The 22,986-nt window shown below is 38.5% G+C and overlaps 1 protein-coding gene across 1 annotated transcript; it reads left to right on the top strand.

Annotated features, from left to right (window-relative positions):
• The first annotated feature begins 620 nt into the window (after nt 1–620).
• Nucleotides 621–13,499, top strand: LOC141512187 (keratin, type II cytoskeletal 71-like). Its single transcript, XM_074221029.1, has 9 exons — nt 621–1,085; nt 4,258–4,472; nt 5,873–5,933; nt 6,785–6,880; nt 8,375–8,539; nt 9,433–9,558; nt 11,197–11,417; nt 12,429–12,463; nt 13,315–13,499. Exons 1-9 carry the CDS (start codon nt 621–623, stop codon nt 13,497–13,499), a joined length of 1,569 nt encoding a protein of 522 aa, XP_074077130.1.
• Nucleotides 13,500–22,986: the final 9,487 nt, after the last annotated feature.

Consider the following 22,986-nt stretch of genomic DNA (forward strand, 5'->3'; position numbering starts at 1 on the left):
GTACTTATCATTCACAATTGGGAAAAGATAAGAATTCCTCATTTTCCCTAAATGATAAGGGGGTATTTTTCCAAGAGTAAAAGGGGAAATTTGGACAATAGACATTTTCTTAAGATGACTGAGCCTTTTTCAGCAGTTTGCTGTCTTGAGGAATGGGAAACCTAGCCTACTCAGAGTGAATTCATCTCACCAAAGCTGACTTTGTTCCCTCTAACCCCAGAGTAGGAGTTAAGGTCCTAGAAAAGAACAACCAGAAGAAAAATTCAGCAACTTCATCCCCTTAACCCAACTCCCTTGGAGGAGAATGGGTTTCTGGGCTAATTATTCTATGACAGCAGGTTAATTAGATAAGACCCAAATTACATGAGCAAGGCTTGCAAGCCCAGCAATTTGAGTGTTTCATGTTGTTTCAGAGATGGGGAGGCTCAGCAGAGAGAAAAATGATTTCTTGCTTCCAGGCAAACCAAACCCATGAATTAATTCCTGAATGGCCCTTTTAGAGTGCCAGCCTGGGTGTCAAACATATATAAGGGGATTGGTAGCCATCTCTCACACCATTGGCCTGCCTCCCAGCCTGTGTATTCCTCTTCTTGCACCTGAGTGCCATCTCCACCAGCAACATGAGTCGCCAATTCAATTGCAAACCAGGAGTCTATGCCAAGGGAGGCTTTAGCGGCTGCTCTGCTGTGCTCTCTGGGGTTACTGGCAGCAAACTGGGGAGCTCTTCCTCTTACCAGTCAAGAAGCAAAGGGCTTGGGGGAAACTTTGGCAGTCGAAGCCTCTACAGCCTACGAGGGACCCGGAATGTCTCATTCAACATGGCTGGTGGAAATGGATTGAGTGGGGCTTATAGCTTGAGCAGGGGCCGACCCAGTGGCTTTGCTGGGAGCATGTTTGGCAGTGTGACTTTAGGACCAATTTGCCCATCAGTGTGTCCACCCGGGGGCATTCACCAGGTGACTGTTAACGAAAACCTCTTGGCTCCCCTCAATGTGGAACTGGACCCTGAGATCCAGAGAGTGAGAACCCAGGAACGGGAGCAAATGAAAGCACTCAACAACAAGTTTGCCTCTTTCATTGATAAGGTGAGTTTGACATAAGTTGGGCATAATGGCAAGTAACTAGTTTTTGAAGCATTTTTTTCAGTTGTAGCAGGAAGATCTAAGGTTAGACTTTTAGAGGGACTTCTCAAACAAAGGAATGGCTTATTGCATTTAATCAAAACATGTGTCCCAGAAACAGGATGAATTGCTTTTATAAAAGTGTTCCTAGGGAGAATATAAAAGCTAGATCTGCTAGATTATCTCAGTCCCTGTACAGAAATTTTATCATGACATCCAAGAAGGGGATAACTAAGGGAGAAAAGAAATGTAGATCTTAATCTTAAGGTCTGCAATATAAATATCAAGATTCAACTCCTGGGTCATTGTAGGAAAAGTGGATGAGAAACAATTTTCTCTGATAGTTTTCCTAGAAAAATCAAGGAAGCATGGAACCTTCTATCCCTTTCCAACTAAATCTCCTTACATGGGACCTAGGATTCAAATGATGTCTATTTCTCATTTCATCATTCCTGGAATGACCTTTCCATGGAACATGAATTTTCAGTGAATTAGAAATGACCTCATGGATGGGATAGGAGAGGAGGCTATGAAGAAGAGTCAAGTGTCTACTATAAAGGACCATAGGAGGTCATCTGGTCTAAATATCACCCACTTGCCTCCAGATAGGTATCATACATAATCCATATTTTTACAGATGAGACTACTGGGAATCCTATTGTTTTGCTTTTCAGACATACCTCTTTGCCCTTTACCAGGGAGGGGGAAGAATAAGTCTTTATAGAGCATCTATCAATGTACTGTTGCTTCTCACAATAACTCTGGGAGGCAGGTGCCATTATTATCCTCATTTTACATCTGAGGAAACTGAGACAAACTAAGGTTACCTGTGATCCTAGGATCACATAGCTAGTAAATGTCTGAGACCAGATTTGAACTTAGATCTTTCTGACTCCAATCAACTACAACCAGCAGTTTGCTCCACCTCCTAGTCATAGACTTTACAATGATGTGCTAGTCAGGATAAAGTCTGTTGGTCCAGAGATCATCCATTGGTCTACCTTTAATCTCATCCTGAACTTTGTCTTTCTTCTGTTGGTAAGCCCACTGCCTTTTGATTGATGTTCATCCTTCTACAACCAATTAGGGAGGCATCTGAAGGGATCTGCACTAAGCTCAGGCTAAGAGTGTAGCAAGTGTAGAGCATTTTCCTCTGAAGGCAGGAAGGTCTGAGAACTAAGATGAACTTGAGGACATCCCATGTTTCCCCATTAAGAAAGAGCCAAGCTAAACTAGGGAATGATCCAAATTATTTTTAATTGACAAAGAAGCACAAACCTCTAATATAGATTGGGCATTCTCCAATCTGGACAGCTTATAGGGATTGCAACTTCAATTCATCAGCCAGATGTTCCCAGCAAGTCAAACACTGCTATTGTGAAATTTAAGAGTTTCGAGTGTAGCTTACACTGGGGGAAGTTGACTTTGTCTTTAGTTTTCAGCATTTGGAGAAGTTCCCTCTAGAGCTCAAGAAATAGAATACTTAGTAGATTGAATGTCTCTGAAAGAGAGGTAGTATGGTACATTGAAAAGAGCTCTAGATTTTTTTTAATTTTAGACAGGTTTTATTTATTTTGAGTTTTACAATTTTCCTCCAAACTTGCTTCCCTCTCCCCACCCCACCACAGAAGACAGTTTGTTAGCCTTTACATCATTCCCATAGTATGCATTGATCTAAGTTGAATGTTATGAAAGAGAAATCATATCCTTAAGGAAGAAACATATAGTATATGATATAGCAGAATTACATAATAAGATAATATTTTTTTAAATTAAAGGTAATAGTCTTTGGTCTTTGTTCAAATTCCACAATTCTTTCTCAGGATACGATGGCATTATCCATCACAGATATCCCAAAATTGTGCCTGATTGTTGCACTGATGGAATGAGCAAGTTCATTAAGGCTGATCATCACCCCCATGTTGCTGTTAGGGTGTACAGTGTTCTTCTGGTTCTGCTCATCTCACTCAGCATCAGTTCATGCAAATCCTTCGAGGCTTCCCTGAATTCCCATCCCTCCTGGTTTCTAATAGAACAACAGTGTTCCATGACATACGTATACCACAGTTTGTTAAGCCATTCCCCAATTGGTGGACATTTCCTCAGTTTCCATTTCTTTGCCATCACAAACAGAGCTGCTATGAACATTTTTGTACAAGTGATATTTTTACCCTTTTTCATAATCTCTTCAGGATATGACCCAGTAGTGGTATTGCTGGATCAAAGGGTATGCATATTTTTGTTGTCTTTTTGGCATAATTCCAAATTGTTCTCCAGAAAGGTTTGGATGAGTTCACAGCTCCACCAACAATTTATTAGTGTCCCAGATTTCCCACATCCCTTCCAACATTGATCATTGTCCTTTCTGGTCATATTAGCCAGTCTGAGAAGAGCTCTAGATTTTTGACCTGAGTCGAATTCCGGCTCTTTGGCTTATGTCCTTGATTCATTTTTCTGGATTTCTGTTTCTCATCCATACAATGAAGGAATTAGACCAGTTTATCTACAAGTTCTCTGTCAACTCAAATCTATTACTCCAAAATAGACTCTTGATCATCATACCATCTTGATCATCATATGAGATTAGAAATTTTGTGGATTACTTTTAATCATAGACAAGGTAAGAAAGTAAGAGATTATCTAAAAGAAACCATCTAGACAAATCCCTTCATTTTATAGCTGGGGAAACTGAGTCCCAGGGAAGTAAATTAATATTGAATCCTCACCTCTAATCTTTCCATTATGTACCTTTCTAGAGATTCTGGGAATAGAAAATAAAAATAAAATGTAAAACATAATATAATTCAAATATTTCAAGGTCAAAGTGCTCTCTCCTCCTCTTTCTCACCTTTGATCTTTGCCAAAGGAAGAGCAAGGAAGAGAAGTCTCAAAACAGGTACCTGTTTTACATGAGAGAGAAAATGAAAGTAATAAGAAATTCAATTTACCTAAGCATCCCAGTACTATGAGGACTTGGGTGCTATCCAAACAAAGTATTCTCTGTACTAGAAGTTTAAGAGAGGCATATGATGTTTTGAGGAATTGGGGCTATCACACTGGTTATTTCAACCACCCTTACAACCCAGTTGAATGGGATCTCCTCAATTAGATTCTAACTTCTGGAGTTGGCTTCTAGGTGCGGTTCCTAGAACAACAGAACCAGGTGCTGGAGACCAAGTGGAATTTACTGCAACAACTGGACCTGAGCAACTGCAAGAACAACCTGGAACCCATTTATGAGGGCCATATCAGCAACCTGAGGAGGCATCTGGAGGGTCTGTCAGGGGACAGGGTGAGACTGGACTCAGAGCTAAGGAACTTGCGGGATGTTGTAGAAGACTTCAAGAAGAGGTGAGAAGGGTGGTGATGCCTGTGGACTGAGTACTTGGACTACGGGGACTTGTGTGCCAGGAAATCAAATTTAGTCTTGCAGAATTGGGCCAGTTCAACACAGATCAATGCATTTTCACCAATTTGTACAAGAGAAGCTTGAACTGTTTAGGGATTAGGGACAAAGTTAACAAGGCCCCTAATGTAAATCCTTTAGTAACATCATATAGGATGGCAGCATTTCCTATAAGGACTGCCATAGTTTGACATAGGGAGATTATAATATAGCATAACAGAATAATAATAATAATATATATATGCCATATTTGCCATTAGTTGTGGTATAATATTCCATTGCACTCATATACCATAGTTTGTTTAACCATTCCTAAATTGTTGGACATTATTTTTTTTTTCAATTCTTCACCAACACAAAATGTGTTACTCACTCTGATACTTTGGCTGCTTGTCTTTGAATTCCTTTGGGATACATGTTTAACAGTGGAATCTTTGGTTCAAAGGTCTAGACATTTTAATATCTTCTCCTCTCTACTTGGTTTTAGCCATAATTTCAGATATTACTTATAGAATGGTTGGGACAATTCACCAATCTGTGTGTCTGCTTCCCCATAGACTTTCTAGTACTGTTTCCTTCTTTTACCATCTTTTCCATGAACTTCAGAATTGTTCTGCTTTGAATTTCTCTTATTATTGGTGATTTGAAGTAAACTTTCCTACATTGTTAATAGTTTGCAATTCTTCATTTAGGAAATATTTAATTTTTAATTGAGTTCATAACTTATTGAGAAGTAGTTCTTTGTCATACTATATATATATATATATATATATATATATATATATATATATACAACTTGGCTATCACTTCTTTATCAGAGACATTTGAAGAAAAGACATTTTTTTTCCAAATTTTTTTTATGATGCTGTCCATTGATTTCAGTTGAGGGTTCATTTGTAACTTATTGTGGTAAATGTTATAAGATCTAGCTATATTTATACTAATAAGATTCCTCTTTAGTCATATTGAATATAGAGCCCTGCTTTGCTCTTTCTTTGTGTCTCCTAGTGATTCGGGTAGGACTCTACACATAAGGGCATTCTAGAAAGTATATAGGTGCCAGTTACATGGTTTAGTTGGATACAATATTGGGCCTGGATACAAGAAGGCTCCCTCTCCATGAATTCAAATTGACCTCAGATGTGTGATCCTGAGCAAGTCAATTAACTCTGTTTGTACCAATTTCCTCATCTGTAAAATAAACTAGAGAAGGAAATGGCAAACTACTCCAGTATTTTTATCAAGAAAATTCCAAATGAGATTATGAAGAGTTGAATATAATTTTTGAAAACAACTAACAACAAAAAAAGAAAATATGTTCACTGGCAAGTTATCCTATTTGCAGATATGAAGAGGAGATCAACAGGCGCACAGCAACAGAAAATGAATTTGTGCTGCTCAAGAAGGTAAGTCGTAGAGAACTCTGAGGCCATTTAGGTTGGCATCTGTCACTCACTATGAGCTATTTCAGGACCAATGAGGAGTAGAGGTGGAGAGAAGTCAAGCTAAAACTCTTAGAAAAGAGGAAGCTTTTAGAGGAAGTAAAGGTAGAAGTGGAGGTGATGATGGTGGTGGTAGAAGAGGAATATTTTTAAGCATGTGAAGATTGCCCTAGATCAGAGTTAATCTGGAGTTCATTAATAGATTTTAGAGGATATATGAATTTGGAGGAGAAAAATACATCTTTATTTTCTAACCTCTAACTGAAATTTAGCATTTTGTGCAAGTATTTAAAATATTATTCTGAGAAAGATTCAAAGACTTCAAGAAAGGGAGTTTATGATAAAATGATATTAAACTATACTCTAGGTTGTTTAAACAACCAAGGAATTTCTATCTTCCCTGATTTCCCTTACACCAAGAAGGGCTACTAGAGGAGGAATTTCTAAACTATCAGTGATATTAAGAAGGTAGTTGGGGTCACCCCTTCCTGGGAAGAGCTGAAAAATCTAGGTTCCTAGTTGTTAAGAGTCTTATGCTTTTCCCACTATACCATGAGGAGTGTGGGTCTGCTAGAAGATCTCTACTATTTCCTTGAGTTTTTTGAGTTTCTTCCTTTGCAACCTAGCACTGAAGAAAGGAACCCAGTTCTTGACACTGGGTGAATGGAGCCTGAGGAGAAGGTTCTCCTACTTCTCTATGAAGAGCTGGCAGTAGTAACTGGAGAATATTTGTCTGTGTGTGTGTGTGTGTGTGTGTGTGTGTGTGTGTGTGTGTGTGTGTGTGTGTGTGTTTGTGGCGGGGTTGTTTCTCCTAGGATGTGGATGCTGCTTACACAAATAAAGTAGAGCTGCAGGCCAAGGTAGAAGCCCTGGACAAAGAGACCAAGTTCCTGAAGTGTTTGTATGAAGCGGTGAGTATTCACTTGCAGACAATGTTTTTGGAAATTCTTGTTTCCCTGATACTCAGCCACTAAACTGAATGAGGAGCAAGGGTGAGGAAAAGAAATAGTTTCTAGTTTGAATCTCCTAGTGGAATGGGAGGCTGAATGACACCTTCTCAGTGATCTTACAGAAGTGACTCTTTCAGGTATAGACCTGATGATCAATGAGGTTTCTAGGATTATGTTGTGCTGGATGCCAGAATTACAAAGATAGATAGAACATAGAACCTGCTTTCAGGAATCTTCTAACTGATAGTAAGAGTGTTGGGAGCATGTAGACAAACCAGTCAAGACTCTAGAGTAGGGGTACTCTAAACATTTTTTAAAATCACATTTCCCCACAAAATTTTTTTGAGCATTTGTATACTTGCATAAGAAAAAATATATCTTTATTTTTTAACCTCTAACTGAAATTTAGTATTTTTGCAAGTCTTTAATACTCAATATATGTAGATTTACTGTTATAAATTATATAATAATAATAATGTGTATTTTTATATAAATCTTACATAAGACTAGAAATTAAAAAGGGTAAGATAAAGATGAAATAGCATTTGATCTTAGACTCAATAGGGAGTTTATTAAGTAAGGGACAAACATAGTTAGATCTGCACTTGAGGAAAATTTCTTTGACAATAAGGCATAGGATGAATTGGAGAAGAAAGAGACTTAAGCCAGGAGAATGATTTAGATAATACAGGAGATTTTGACTAGTATAGTAGTCCAGGTGAAGTGATTACATGTCTGAGCTAAAGCATTGCAATATAGGAGTAGACAGGAGGTGAAAACTTCCAGAGATGTGGAGGTAGGGATGATAGGATTTGGTAAATGACTAGAAATATGGTGTGAGTAAGAAGTCAAGGGTCATACTGGAGTTGTGAATTTTATGACTGAGTCTATGGTGACTGAAATAAGGATGGATTAGGGTGACTGAAAGAAGAGTTGTCCTCTTCATAGTAATTAGGGAAATTTGGATGAGGATTTGAGGAGAAAAATAATATAATTCAATCTGTGAGCAATTGAAATCCATCCCTTCCTGCTCATTTGTGCTTTTCTGCTCCCCATGTGAGAGAAGAGTTTCTTGGGGGTATTAGGAATTTGTATGGAGTTCTAGTGGGAATTCAACCTTTTATGAATTATTTCTGGGAAGGGGGGAACATCTAGGACTTTGGTATTGAGATACTGTATAGTAGCCTGGTCCCCTAAGGAAAATGTATACTTGCTAGGCTTGAAGAGGCATTTCTGTCTGCTCTAATGATGGAAGAAGAATAGGGGTTAGGGGGAAAGAATTCCTAGAGGGAGTGAAAAATTGGACCAATGACCTTTTGGGCAAAGTACAGTTTTTTGAACTTTTGTAGGGAAGGAAAATTGCTTCTTAGAATTCTTTTACCTATTTAGGAGAGAGGTCATTCAATCTTGGTCCAAAGGAGGACTCTCACTCTGAGATTATCTTTTCCATGGTAGGAAATTGCTCAGATCCAGTCCCACATCAGTGACACATCTGTCATCCTCTCCATGGACAATAACCGAGATCTGAACTTAGATAGCATCATCGATGAAGTCAGAGACAAGTATGAGGAGATTGCCATGAAAAGCAAGACTGATGCTGAAAACTTGTATCAGACCAAGGTGAGTCTGAGGTGGCTCCAAGGAGCACTGTTTCAATGAGCATAGAGACATGAACTGTGTCCTGAGGAGCATCCTAACATTTTCTAGTGGTAAAGGGAAAGGATTGGAGCTGCTTTCTACCATATCCCACCTTCTGCAAATCACCAATAATCCCTAGATATATTTCTCTCTCCATCCAGAATGACATGGCATCACATGTGTCTCTTAAGCCTAGAAAGAGCAAGGATCCCAATACTTTTGAGGGAAGAAACAATAAAGTTGGGGTTCTAGGAATTTGAGAAGCATTTCTTGACTTTAACATTTATAGAGAATCAAAGCACCGAGAATCAGTCAGTAGTCACTAATCAGAGAGGAATCAGAGAATTAGTTTCAATTTAATTTAATCAATATTTGTTCATTATTTTTGCAGTGTTCAAAGGACCATGCTAGATACTGGCAGAGATACAGCATTTACATAAGATGTTCTCCCTGCCCTCATGGAGCTTTTAGAATGGATGGAGGGGAGAGAGAAACCTACCCAGAGAGCTAAAACATAAACTATTATGTGATAAGGAAAAGGTGCAGAAAAAGTGCTATGTGACATCCAAGGCTGTTCTTGGCTAGGGGGATCAGGGAAGGTTTCCTGGAGGAGATAGTTTAGGCTGAATTTTAAAGGATGAGGAAAATTTCAACAAGTTAAGAGGGTGTCATTGTAGGCACAGGCAATAGCTTGAACAAGTTTGCCATCCCAAGTGTGTTTCCAAAGGTGGTGTTAATCTATATAATGTGAACTCCCTAACTTCAAAGATGTCAGAGAAAGAAGATCATAGGACTCAGCTCCTGTTCCTCTCTCAGGGGAGAGAGAAGGAGCAGGAAGAATACGTTGTCAATGAGTTTTACTTTGGGGTCCCCAGTTCCAGGAACTGCAGTTGATGGCTGGCAGACATGGGGATGATCTCAAACAAACTAAGAATGAAATTTCAGAACTGAGCCGGCTCATCCAGAGACTTCGCTCCGAGATTGAGAATGTGAAGAAGCAGGTAAGGTGGATAGACTGCCTTCGATCAAATGGTCAGTTGGTGGTGATGGGGGGAATTGGGCTCTAATAGTATCCTTCATGTCTTCCTCAACAGAGCCAGTGTCCCAAACAGTCTGAGCTAAACTTGGGGTCACATATGAAACTGAGAAGATTAAGGAGATTCTCAAATTACTGATGCAGTGTGTCATATAGGCAGAGATTTCTAAACTTTAGAACTTGAGGGGATGTTTACTCTACATAAGGATAGCAACCAAATTCCTTCCTTCATTCTCTGTCCCTCTTTCCCTTCCTTCTTTCCCTTATTATCTCCATCCTTCATTCCCCCTTTCCTTCTTTTCTTCCTTTTTCCTTGCTTCCCTCCTTCCCTCCTTCCCTTCTTTCCTTCTTTCTCTTACCCCTCTCTCCCTCCTGCCTTTATTTCTTCCTTCCTTTTTCCTCCCTTTCTTTCCTTCCATATTTATTGAATACTTTCTATGTATTCTGACTTTTGCTGGACTCTGAGATGACATATAAGATATGTTTAAGGAGATAAGGTTGTATAATAGAAAGATGACTGATTCGGGAGTCAGATATCCTGTGTTCAAGTTCTGCTTTCTATATTTACTACCTGGTTGACATTTGACAAGTCACTTAAACTCCATGGGACTTAGTTTCCTCCTCTGTAAAATGGGAAAAAGAATTGAACCTCTGAGGTTCTTCTCAGTCCTCTAACTCCTGACCTTATGAATTCTAATGTAAGGGGTTTAGACAGATTGCTTCTGAGATCCTTTCCAGCTCTAGATCTTTGATAATAAGATAATGCCTTTCATATAGGATTTTATCATCTAGAATCCCATTCCATGAACCTTGAATCCCAGAATACAATTCTAGAACCCTGCCCAGGAATCTGGCCATGGATTTAAGTGAATGGATTTAAGATCCTAGCACATAAATCTAGAATCCTAGTGTTTGCCTCTAGAACCCTCTGTGTGTGTGTGTGTGTGTGTGTGTGTGTGTGTGTGTGTGTGTGTGTGTTTAGAATCCTAGTGCATGAATCTATGCAACCTCCTAATTTTAGAAAAGAAGACTGAGGACCAATTTAAATAATGGTAACTCCAGGCAGGAATTTAGGATTTGGATTAGGGTTAGTTTAGGGGTTCAGTAGCAAGGTGGAATAAATCATAAAAGGGAACCTTAAACATATCATTACTCTAAGTTGATCATCACAATAAAAGAACAGGAGGAAAGAGACTTCCATTTTAGTAGGAGCAATTAAGGATGTGTTCTTTTCATAGGATCTAAAATTGAATAGCAGCTTGCACAGTTGCTCATTTCATAGGAAACTGAGACCCAAAGAGGTTTACTCAAGGTCACATAAGCCATATGTTGTAGTAATTAGTTGTATTAATCATTGAGATTTGAACTCAGGATTGCCGAATTCAAGTCTTGAATTCTTCTCACTAAATATTTCTTCTATTGGGCTTCAAATCCAATGCTATTTTAAAGAATTCCTCACATCTATTGAGAAAGCAAATGAGAAAACATCATCCTAAGGGGTTGTTAGCATCTCTGTCCTCAGAAGTCTTTAAGAGCAGGAAGTAGTTAGATACTTCCTCCTGCTTCTCCACATCTTTTGACACTTTTAATTCTGTCTCTGCAGTGTTCTAACCTGGAAATGGCTATTGCTGATGCTGAGCAACGAGGAGACAGTGCCCTGAAAGATGCCCGGGCCAAACTGGAGGAGTTGGAGGGTGCCCTGCATACTTCCAAGGAGGAGCTGGCCCGGCTGATGCGGGAATACCAGGAGCTGATGAGTGTCAAACTGTCCCTTGATGTTGAGATTGCCACCTACAAAAAACTACTAGAAAGTGAAGAGTGCAGGTAAGGATTAATTCACATATGTAGACTAATTGATGCTACAAAGTACACCTTCAGGAAGAAAAGAATGAGAAAAGGAATTCTATCCTAATCTGGTGATGATAATATTCAGATTTTCAGAGGAATGGCATTAGAACCCTTCTCTTCAAAGGGAGGCAGGGAATCTTGGTTTATTGACTTGGAATTCAGGCATCAAATTTACACTTTCTCAAAAATTAAGAGTTTTCAATTCAGATCACCAACCATATACAAAGCTCCCACTATATCCCTATCCTATGTTCTGGTGATATCAGGACAAGAATAAGCAATTCCTGGCCTCAAGTAGACTATAATCTATTAAAGGGATGGAGAAGTAGGGAGAGGGAACTCTTAGATGGGGGAGGTTGGGTTTTTTTTTTGGCAATGCAAATTAGCACCTTCTCTACAACTTAGAACAGTCTTTGAGAGCTACCAAGAGAATCAACAAGTTATGGGACTTGACCAGTCTTAGACAGCCTGTATGAATCAGTTAGGACTTGAACTCAGGTCTTTCTGGCTCCATGGTCATCTCTTTAGCACATATACTATTACAAGTACACAAGTAAGGATAACAAAAGTAAAACTGAGGAAGCAGACAATACTAACATTGAGGTTTGTGTGGAGGGAGTAAGAAATCAAGAAATATAGACAACTGAGATGAGCTTACAAAAAAGACAAAGCTTCTGAGAACATGCTGAGAAATAAGGAGTGAGTGCATGCCAGGTCCAGGAAGGACATTGGAGAATGATACACATGCATGGCTAACTGTATGTCAATGACCCTCTGCTTCAGGAGTGACCAATGATCCATTTGGTCATGATACTGTTGAAGGCACCATATGGTTGGTCACCTATTCAAAATAACTCAGATACTTCTCAGATCAGTAAGAAAGAAGTTGTAAATATTCCTACTAGGACTTTTATTCAACTCCAATGAAGGTTTGAAGAAGAGAGTTGGTTGGAAAACTGACTTATGCTGTTTTCTTCTTCTTTACAGAATGTCTGGAGAGTTCCCATCCTCTGTCAGCATCTGTAAGTACCTTGTTTTATAGAAATTGTGGGACCATAATTTTAATCACAAAATCCTAGTAGGTAGGGGGAGTATAAAACTATATTGTTCTCAATTTGCTGTCGTAGAAACAGAGAAAATGAGAGGTCATTTTCTCAAGGTCAGACAGTTGGTTAATGCCAGAATCAATACAAAAACTCTGGTGCTATGTCTACCAGGCCATTTTACCTTGCCTTCATGAGAATTTACAGTCAGGTATAAGTACCACTTCTACATAAAGACTTTGCAAAGATTAAAGCAATAAATAGGCATAGTTTTAGTTATAGGTTACTAAAATATTCCTACAGGAGGGAAAGGACAGTACCTAAGAGAAGAGAATAGGTTTTCCATGATCTAAAGGCCAAGACCAGAGGAATGGTTAGAAAAGTGTTGAGGTCAAATTCTTAGAGAGGAATAATCAGAAGACCATGTTACAGACTGGATAGGTGAACACTCTTGTAGGTGCTCTCATGGGGAAAGGGAGAATCCTTAAGCTGAACAACCTCCCCTCCCTTCTAAAGAGTAGACCCCTGTCTCAGAGAACTTCACTGGAACTTGAAAGGGCTTTCTGGTCCTGACTGAGATCTTGAACAGGTTGCATATTCTCTCAACTTGTTTCCACATCTACCAGATGTGGTACCATAATATACTTAAATGCCTTGGTCCTCAGAACTATGATGAGGGAAGACCTTCAGAGACCATAGAGCACTCTACAAATGGGATATAGACATGTCTTCATTCTAGCCCTGAGTGGAGAGGGGAGGTGGTAGAGAAAGGACAGAGTCCTCCAGGACAGGGTTCTCTGGATAATCTGAAACCCTTGCTCCCTTTGCAGCTGTCATAAGCAGTACCAGCGGAAGCAGTGGTTATGGTTACCGGCCGAGCTCTGTCAGTGGTGGTTATGTGGCTTCCAGTGGAAGTTGTATTTCTGGAGTTTGCAGCACGCGAGGCAGGGATGGCAAGAACCAAGGTTCCAGCATGGGTGAAAAATCCTCTACCCTGGGCAAAACCAGCCGATAGATACTCTACAATGTGTTCTTCTGCTGACTGTCCTCACTGGTCATCACAGCTCCAACCCTCCACATTATACATCTCTGCCCTGAACTGCTTGTCCTGGAACAGAAGCAGCCAAAATTCTTTTGTTTTCCTTAGTCCTTAGCCTTCTCTGAATATGCCTTGGCTGGGAACATCAATTGGATTCCTAAACTTCTTTTACTTCTTGTTCCTTTTTCTTGTTTCTTTTATGCTCATGCCCGTGCTCATGTCCATTGAATATATTTCATGACTCCTGGCCCTCTCTTTTTTCCCTGGCTCTAGAATGTAGCTGGAACTCCTCTCTGGATCTTCTTAGCTCCTCTGGTCACCTAGTCTGTGCCCTCTTAGGTCTTAGACCCCAATGGTCCTACAGCATCTGGGGCTGAAGAATCAGACAATGAATGTCACCCTTCTTTAATTCCTCTCTTGGCCACCTACTGATTCTGGGCTTAGGGGGATAAAAAAGGTCATCCCTCGTTTGCTTCCAGCTATATTAAGTATAATTTAGATCCATGGAAGGTTCTTTTGTCTTTATTCTCTCATAACCAGAAGCAGAGTCAAAGAAATGCCATTGGTTTTCCCCATCTTCTTTTCACTCTTTTGACTTTCTTATCATATCTCAATAAATAGCAAAACAGCAAAATCAATATGACTTGGTCTCTGAGTTTTTAAGGTCCACAGTTCTGTGGCCACCCATATACAAAAACATGGGTACACAAATATATGCAATGCACTCACACATTTTATACAAACATGTATGCAGCACACACTGACACACATATCTACAATCATATGAACATAGCATATACAAACACATAGTACAAATGTGTATTCATACATTTTATATACTGATATACATGTTTGTGTTCACATTTATACAAGCCACACACAAATGGACAAACCTATACACATAATAAGCATTAACATGTAGAAATATATAAGTAATCTCAAGCATACACATTTATGTAATATGTGCATAGGAACATATAGATAAATGTACACTGATACCCATGGGCTTGCTCAGATACATAAACACAGGATAAATGTGAACCCACACACAAAATTACATGCATACACAAAATTACACAGTTACAAAATACAATGCACACTTGTATATGGATTATACACCTATGTATATAATGTGTATTATGCATAAATGCATAAACAAATTCGCATACACTTTCATGCATGTTTACACATATAGACAGACTCAGAAATATCTATAAACACACAATTCTGAACTTTTATGTACTAATACAGATAAGCTGTACTAATACAGATAAACAAATGCATCTGGAAACTCCCAGAAGGGAAGCTGCATGTAATAGGTGCACACACACACACACACACACACACACACACACACACACACACACATACACATAACCATCACACTATCTCTGCAGTAGCAAAAATGGAAACTCTACTGAGGTTATGGAGATTCTGGGAGATTATGAAGTCCAGGGAAGAGTGGATTCAAATAGGAGTCAGCCTTAGAAGGATTGTTAAGATAAAGAGGGAATAAAAGAAGATCTGAAAGGAAGAAAGGGGAGTGAAACAGTGGAAAATGCATTGATTTGGGAGTCAGAGGATCTGGGTTCAAATTTGCTCCTTACTACCTATATGATCTTAAATAAATTCCTTCTCTCTGGGTGTCAGTTTTCTTATCTGTAAAATGAAATTATTTCATAGAAATAACTTCTAACTTTCCTTCAGGTCATCATATTATCTGGAAGGGATTTCTTAGGCAAAGCTCTCACCAAATACCAATAGATGTGCAACAGCAAACTCTGCCATCTCTACCTTTTTTGGATCTAGTGGTGAAGGTTCACCTTAGAGAACAGTGAGAGCCATGAGGGCTTGGGAGAAAACCTCAACTTTGACTTTTGACACTATGGCCTCTTGGGGTACCACCCAAGCTTGTTTAGGGAGAGTTGGAATCGAGGTTGGTTTCAGCTCAGTGTATTCTCCTCTCTGCTGAAAAGAATGATAGATAATTAGAGACAGTCCTAGGAAGGCAATTTAAAAAAAGTCCTCAAGTTGACTCCTGCTTTCTGAGGGTCCATGGTTGTGGGAGAGGGTGGCAGGTTAGCACTGGGGAAGGAGATGGGGGATAGAAAATTTGGTGACAAGGTTGATGATATATTTTTTAATTAAATATTTATTTTCCCAACTATGGAACACTAGTTTTCAACAATCATTGTTTTAAAAGATTTTGAGTTTTATATTTTTCTCCCTCCCTCCCCTTACCCTGATGGAAAACAATTCAACATAGGCCATACCTGTGTAATCATGCTAACCACAGATCCATGTTAGTTATGTTGTGAGAGAAGAATCAAAACAAACTGAAGAAAAAACAATAGAGAGAAATAAAGCATAACTTTAATAAATTGAAGATAGTTTTGGTATATATTTAAACTCCACAGATCCTTCTCTGAATTGCTGCTAAAACAAACAAGTCCATCATAGTTGATCATCACCCAATGACTGTGTGTAGAATGTTTTCCTTTTCACTTCTCTCAGTATCAATTTTTTTTAGGTTTTTGCAAGGCAAACGGGTTAAGTGGCTTGCCCAAGGCCACACAACTAGGTAATTATTAAGTGTCTGAGACCGGATTTGAACCCAGGTACTCCTGACTCCAGGGCTAGTGCTTTATCTACTACACCACCTAGCTGCCCCTCAGCATCAATTCTTGCAAGTATTTCCAGGCTATTCTGATGTCCCATCCCTCATGATGCTAATAGAACAATAGTGTTCCATCACATTCATATGCCACAATTTGTTCAGCTAGTACCCAGTTGATGGACTTTCCCCTCAATTTCCAATTCTTTACCACTACAAAAAGAACTGTATAAATATTTTTGTACATATGAGAATTTTACCTTTTCATGATGTCTTTGGGATACAGACCCAAGAATTGCTGAATCAAAGGATACGATATAGTTCCATTGCCCCATCAGTTAACAATTCCATCAAATGGATCAATATCCCAGTTTTTCCACATTTTCTCCAACATTGATCATTTTTGCTTTTTAGTCATATTGGTCAATCTACCTCAGAGTAGTTTTAATTTGCATTTCTCTATTCAATAATGATATAGAGCATTTTTTCATATGACTATAGATAGCTTTAATGTCTTCATACCCTTTGACCATTTATCAACTAGGTAGTGACTTGAATTCTTATAAATTTGACTCAGTTCTCTATAAATTTTAGAAATGAGTTCTTTGTCAGAAACACTTGGTTGTAAAAATTGTTTCCCAACTTACTGTCTTCCTTTTAATCTTGGTTGCATTGGTTCTTTGTGCAAAAGCTTTTCAATTTAATATAATCAAAGTTACCTGTTCTGCATTTTGTAATATTCTCTGTCTCTTCTTTGGTTACAAGATTCTCCCCTTTCCATAGATCTTACAGGCAAACTATTCCTTATTCTCCTAATTGGCTTATGCTATCACTTTTTATGTCTAAATCCTGTACCCATTTAGACCTTATCTTGATATATGTGAGATGTTGCTCCATGCCTAGTTTCTGCTATGCTATCTTCCAGTTTTCCCAGTAATGCTTTTTTTTAACCAAAGAGTGAGTTCTTATTCAGCCTCTGGTATATCAACCAGCAGATTACATCAGTCATTTACTATGTTTCTTTTGAAGCTAATCTATTCAAGAACAAAATTCTAAAGCTCAAGTAAAATCTTATTTCTCCACTCTTCCCCACCTCCCACCTTTTATAACTAAAAAAATTGAGGTCAGAGAAGTTCAGAGTTTTGCCAAAAGTCATATGGAAAAGTAAGAGTCAGAATATTAGAATTTGAACCCATTTCTTTGGACTACAAATCCATCTCTCTTCTCACTGCATACATTAGATGAAATCAAATATGGACAAGTGTTGCTTAGAACAAGAGCTTTTGGCATTTTGGGGGGTGGACTTAATGGAGCTCCGGCAATTTAGTGGAACCAAGAACTGCTCAGAATCATGTTTCTAAATGTATGACATAAAATAAATATATTGGGTCAAAAGAGGCTAACTGCTTCCAGAGAAAGAACTGTTAAATAGAAATATATACACATACATTTACACAATCCATGAACATGTGAATGTGTTTATTTGTATCTAATAGTGGCTTTTTTCTAGAGTGGGGGCAGGGGGAAAGAAAAAGGGAAAAAATATAAATTTATATGATAACTATAATTATGTATTTATTATATAGCTAAAAGGAATAGCAAGTATAAGTACATGTATAATAGATTTGCAGATTCATGTGCAATCATCTTTATTACACTATTTATAGAATTGCTTGTTTTATTCCATAAATTAAAAATAAGAAACATTAAAGAAAGAAAACCAATTACATTGAAATATAAAATTAAAAAAAGAATAAGTTTATAGTCCCCAGGTAGAAAACACTTGATTTAGAATCTGTTTGTGGTGTTCCCAGCAGTAGTCAAAGGCAGCAGAAGAAGCAGAAACTGTCAGAAGAGATGCTGAAGGATTCATAAGACTTGTTGAGAGTACTTTAAAAAAAAGAGGCAGACAGAGAAATCACTGAATCACCCAATTCCAGAAGAGTTGGAAGATTCCTTAGAGGTCATTTAATTCAACTGTTCCCCGAGTAGGACAATCCTCTATAACAAGCCCAATAAATTATCCTAGGGTGGTGCGTGGCAGGTTCAGCATATGGAGAGAAGACCCAGAAATACTGGTGAAGTCTGGTTGCAAGATTTCCTTTTCTTTTGCCAATTTGGCTACATACCTTTCTGCTACTCCTGCCTTGCCAAGAAGGCATGAGACTAAGATCAACAGGAGGGCAAATACAGAAAATGATTTCTTATCCTACCCTTTCCCTTTGTCTCCCAGCTATCCCTATTCCATCTCCTTCCCTACTCCAAAATCCAGACAAGAGTCATTAGCTAGGGCAGGAGTTAGCCTGAGGAATGGCTTTGATTGCTCCTCGTGGGTTTACCACTAATTAATTACCTGTGTGGCCTTTGAGCCTCAGTTTTCTATAAAATAAACAGAGTATTGTTTTCTCTTTTCTTTAATTTGAGGTGGGGTGGTAGGGATAAGAGAGATAGACATAATTAAAGAAACGTGAAATGGAAGGTTTAGCTAGTTCTAAGGCCCTGGCCTAAGAGGATGTGCTAATAGCTGCTGAATTACAAGATAAAGTAAAAGAAAAGAGCATCATTGAATTATTTTTTTAAATGAAAAGGACATTATTTATCTTTCAATCTCAAAGAAGAACATGACAGCAAGGAAATCTATGGTATGACTTGCACTTAAGATTGATTAAAGCAAGGGGGCATTGTACAAAGATGCCATTGTCCTACATAGTAAGATCAGGAGAGTTGGTGATCAGTGGGAGACCTTTTAGAGTCAGGTCTTTCCCATATCACTGAGGCTCTTCAGTGGAAAGATATTGTCAGGCAACAAACTTTCAACAATAGGGTAAAGCTAAACTATCTTTTGTTGGCCTATTCTATTCAGCTCTGCTACCACATCCATCCCTGCCATCCCCACCCAAAGGCTTAGATTTACTGGAAGCTATCCAGTGGGTCATGGAAATAACACTGCCAGCTTGCTAGTCGGCATTATTTAAGGTCGGAACTACGACGTAATCCAATCGTCTTGAATCTCTGACTTTTATACTTGATTAATAAATACATTCTTGGCAAATACTAGATTCACTGACAAAAGAGACATGTTGAATTTATTATAATTTTCAAGAAGATCAAGATATACACAGAAGAGAAGGGATGAATTTCCTTATTGCTTTCCAGAGTTTTTCATTACTTTCTAGAGATAGAATGTAATGATAAAAAGGAAGAACAAGGATCTCTAGGGCAAGGGTAGGGAAATCTTTTCTCTTCCAAGGGCCATCTGTATATTTATCACATCATTTATGGGCTATATTTGGTCAAACATTTAATTAATTTGCCTCTTAAAAGCTGCTAGTTATTGAATTTCTAGTCCTGCCTGTAGTTGTCTTGACAATGCCAGACCAATACAACCTGCAGGCTGGAGAGGCTCCCTACCTCTGCTCTAGGTAAATAATGAAAAAAAAATGAGATTATTACAAGGCAATGATCATCAAAATTATTTAGTACTGATTAAGAAATAGGTTGATGAGTAAAACAGATTAGGCATGACATGGCCAGAAACAATGAGCTCAATAGGCTATTGATGGAATCAAAACTATATGATAAAAGCTGCCAGGAAAACTGGAAAACCACCTGGCAGAGATGTGTATAGAACAAAATCTTACATTGTCTTCCAAAATAAACTCAAAATTGGCATGTATTTTTGTTCAGTCATTTCGGTCCCATCCAATACTTCATGACCCCATTTGGCAATTTCTTGGCGGAGATGCTGAAGTGATTGGCCATTTCCTTCTCCAACTCATTTTATATAGATGAAGAACTGAGACAGAGTTAAATGATTTGCCCAGCTGGAAGTGTCTGATGCTAGATTAGAATTTAGGAAGATGAGTCTTCTTGACTTCAGGTCAGCACTCTATCCACTGCACCACTATGATTTTGACATAAAAGCTAACATCATAAATAAATTAGAGAAACGAGGAAGGATTTCAGTTCTATGGATAAGGAAAGAGTTCATGACTAAACAAAGGATTCAGAGGATTACAGGAGATAAAATGGACAGTATATTTCACTAATTAAATAGATTTTATAGAAACAAAGCCAATACAGCTAAAATTGAAAAAGAAACATAACTAGGGGAAGAATGTTTATAGCAAGTTAATCTAATAAAAGTTTTATTTCTGAGATATAGAGAGAACTGACTTAAATTTGTAAGAATAATTATAAATGAATTGTCAAAAGATTTATATAAACAAGCAGTTTTCAGAGAAAGAAATCCAAGGTATCACATGAAGTAAATGAGAGATGGCTCTCTGAGATGAATGGAAGAGACTAGAAGGGGATTAATAGCTTTTGTATAATAACATGACCTATAACTTCTAAAGTACCTTTCTCCTAGGTATCTAAAATATCATTATATCCATTTTACAGGTAAGGAGACTGAGGCTTAGAGAATCATGGAGATTATTCATAGTTATGCAATTAACAGGTTACTGTAAATCAGTTTCTCAACAAATGTTTATCAAGCACAATGTGTCAAGGAGATACAAAGAAAGACTAAAATGCTGTCTTAACAGGCAAGCAACTATAGATGTATCCAAGTTAAATATTCCTGATTGGAAGTCCCCCTCTCAGGAAGAGACAGAAGAGGAAGGGTCACATACAAAGAAAGTCAAAGAAAAGTTTGGAAGTTGATCATGGAGGTTGTGATTTATGGCTTTCAATGAGAGCTTATAACATTTCTAGTATGCTTTCCTGGTACTAAAGCCCTTTGTCTACATAATACCATAGAATCATAGGCTTTCAGAGTTGGAAGTAGACTGACCAACACCTGAATATAAATCTCCATGATGTGACCCAGTAATTCTAGATTATCTGACCTCCACTTAAATATATCTAGGAAGGGGGAATTTTCTATTGCTAAGGGAATATGTATTTATTAAATGTCTACTATGTGCCAAACACTTAATGGGGAGAAGGGAATATGTATCTATTTAGCACCTACTATGTGTCAAACATTTAATGGAAGAAGGAAATATGCATTTATTGAGTGCTTACTATGTGCTAAGTGCTTTATAAATAAATATTATCCCATGTGATCTTCACAATAGCCCTAGGAGGTATGTGCTCTATACCTATTTAATAGGTTGAGAAAACTGAGTCAGAGAGAGGTAAAATGACTTGTCAAATCATACAGCTAGTAAAGTATCTGAAGCTGAATTTGAGTTCAGGTCTTCCTGACTCCAGGCTCAGGTGTCTACCTACTGCATTGCTTCCATGTCACTGTAATCCGATGACCTGGATTTGAATTTCTACCTCTGAGACTGAGAAAGTTACTCTTCTTTGAGTTTCAGTTTTTTTGCTTGAAAAATGGTCTTAAGCTGTCTAAGGTTTCTATGACCCCCCCCAAAAACCCCTCTTTTTAAAGTTCCAAAACCTATAATTCTTTGCTTAGCAACACCCCCTGGGCTATATTATCCAAGTTCGGTATTTCAAGGAAGAAAAACAAAACCACTCCTACCTCTACTAGGGACGATTCAATACTATACAAAACAAACCATTTGGTTAGACTCCTCAGTTCAACAGGAAGGGTGTAAGAATCTGTGCTAATCTATTTCAATATGACTTGAGTATTACTTTTTTATCTGGATCAGAGGACCAAAGGTATGTACATAATTGCTTCCAGAATATGGGCTTATTCCAGGCCAAGAGCATGAACCCAGATGATTCCCACTTTTACGGGTTATGGAGTTTCATGCCAAGGCAGACAAAGGGAAGTAGAAGCTCCAATCTGAGGTATATTTAAGTCAGATTAGGGTAAACTCGGGGTTGGGCAGAATTCCTCAGGAAATCTCTATAGACTGTATTCACAGATATTCACCTTGCTATCTTGGATCTTCATACACCTTCAATCCTTCTTCTGCAGGAGGCCAATTTCACTGGCCTATAGGTAGAGATGCACATGTTGTTCATGCTTCTTTCCAAAGAGGATCAACGACAACATAGAGTGATGTCTTGACTCCTGGATCACATAGCTAGTAAATTTAAGTGAGGCAGAATTGCAAGTCACTCACTCTCTCTTCCAGAGTCACCTAAGTCCAGTGGCTAAGAGAAAAGTCAAGATGGCTGGTGATGCCCTAGGATACAGTGGATGACCTTGGTATCTTCAATGCCTGACCAAATTCTCAGTTTTTCCACAACCTGCTTCAACCACCTTCATCACTGTAGACGTGAAATGTTCCCATTCATCTATTTTATCAGGGGAAGTCTTCACTGACCAGTTTGAGGCCTGTCACTTACCCTTAACCTGGTGTAATTCTTCTGCCTAGATGGTTTTACTAGGTTATGACTGTAAGCTACAGCTTCTTGGAGTCACAGGTGAGCATCAAAGATGAAAGAGCAGCTCTAAAATGGACTTGGTAAGCCCCCACACCAGAAGTGCTAGTCCTCCCTGAACTCATATATATTTTAGCTCATATTTAAAGAACATATAAAGTACTTGAGGGCCATAGCCAGAAGTCAAACAGAGATGCACTCCAATTGAGAATCTAATTTGCATAACATTGACAAGACTATCTTTCCTCCCTGAGACTTAGTGGATCTTAGATGTTGTTCACCATGAACTGGCTTTACAAGAACCTGCTTTGTCTGAGGCTGGGGAAGAAGTCTCTTGGGATCACTCTTGGGAAGTCACTTGAGGATACAATGGATACTTTGGGTCTTATCCCTCAGGGAGTAGATGGCTGAAGTTAGATCTGGACACTCTGGCCAATGAGATCAAGATCCTGAGAGCCCTCTATGAGGTGGTAAAGACATTGCTTTGTGTGTGTGGGCTGTGATTGGTTTCTATGGTAGCAATAGGTGTTGGGATCTTAG

The sequence above is a fragment of the Macrotis lagotis genome, chromosome 2 (genome assembly GCF_037893015.1).
Source record: "Macrotis lagotis isolate mMagLag1 chromosome 2, bilby.v1.9.chrom.fasta, whole genome shotgun sequence".
In the NCBI taxonomy this organism is placed as follows: domain Eukaryota; kingdom Metazoa; phylum Chordata; class Mammalia; order Peramelemorphia; family Peramelidae; genus Macrotis; species Macrotis lagotis.

Excerpts from the sequence above, each read along its gene's own strand:
- LOC141512187 (XM_074221029.1), top strand. The coding sequence starts at position 621 with ATGAGTCGCCAATTCAATTGCAAACCAGGAGTCTATGCCAAGGGAGGC. Across the intron at positions 5,934-6,784 it reads AATTTGTGCTGCTCAAGAAG|GATGTGGATGCTGCTTACAC; the intron begins GTAAGTCGTAGA and ends TGTTTCTCCTAG. Across the intron at positions 6,881-8,374 it reads TGAAGTGTTTGTATGAAGCG|GAAATTGCTCAGATCCAGTC; the intron begins GTGAGTATTCAC and ends TTTCCATGGTAG.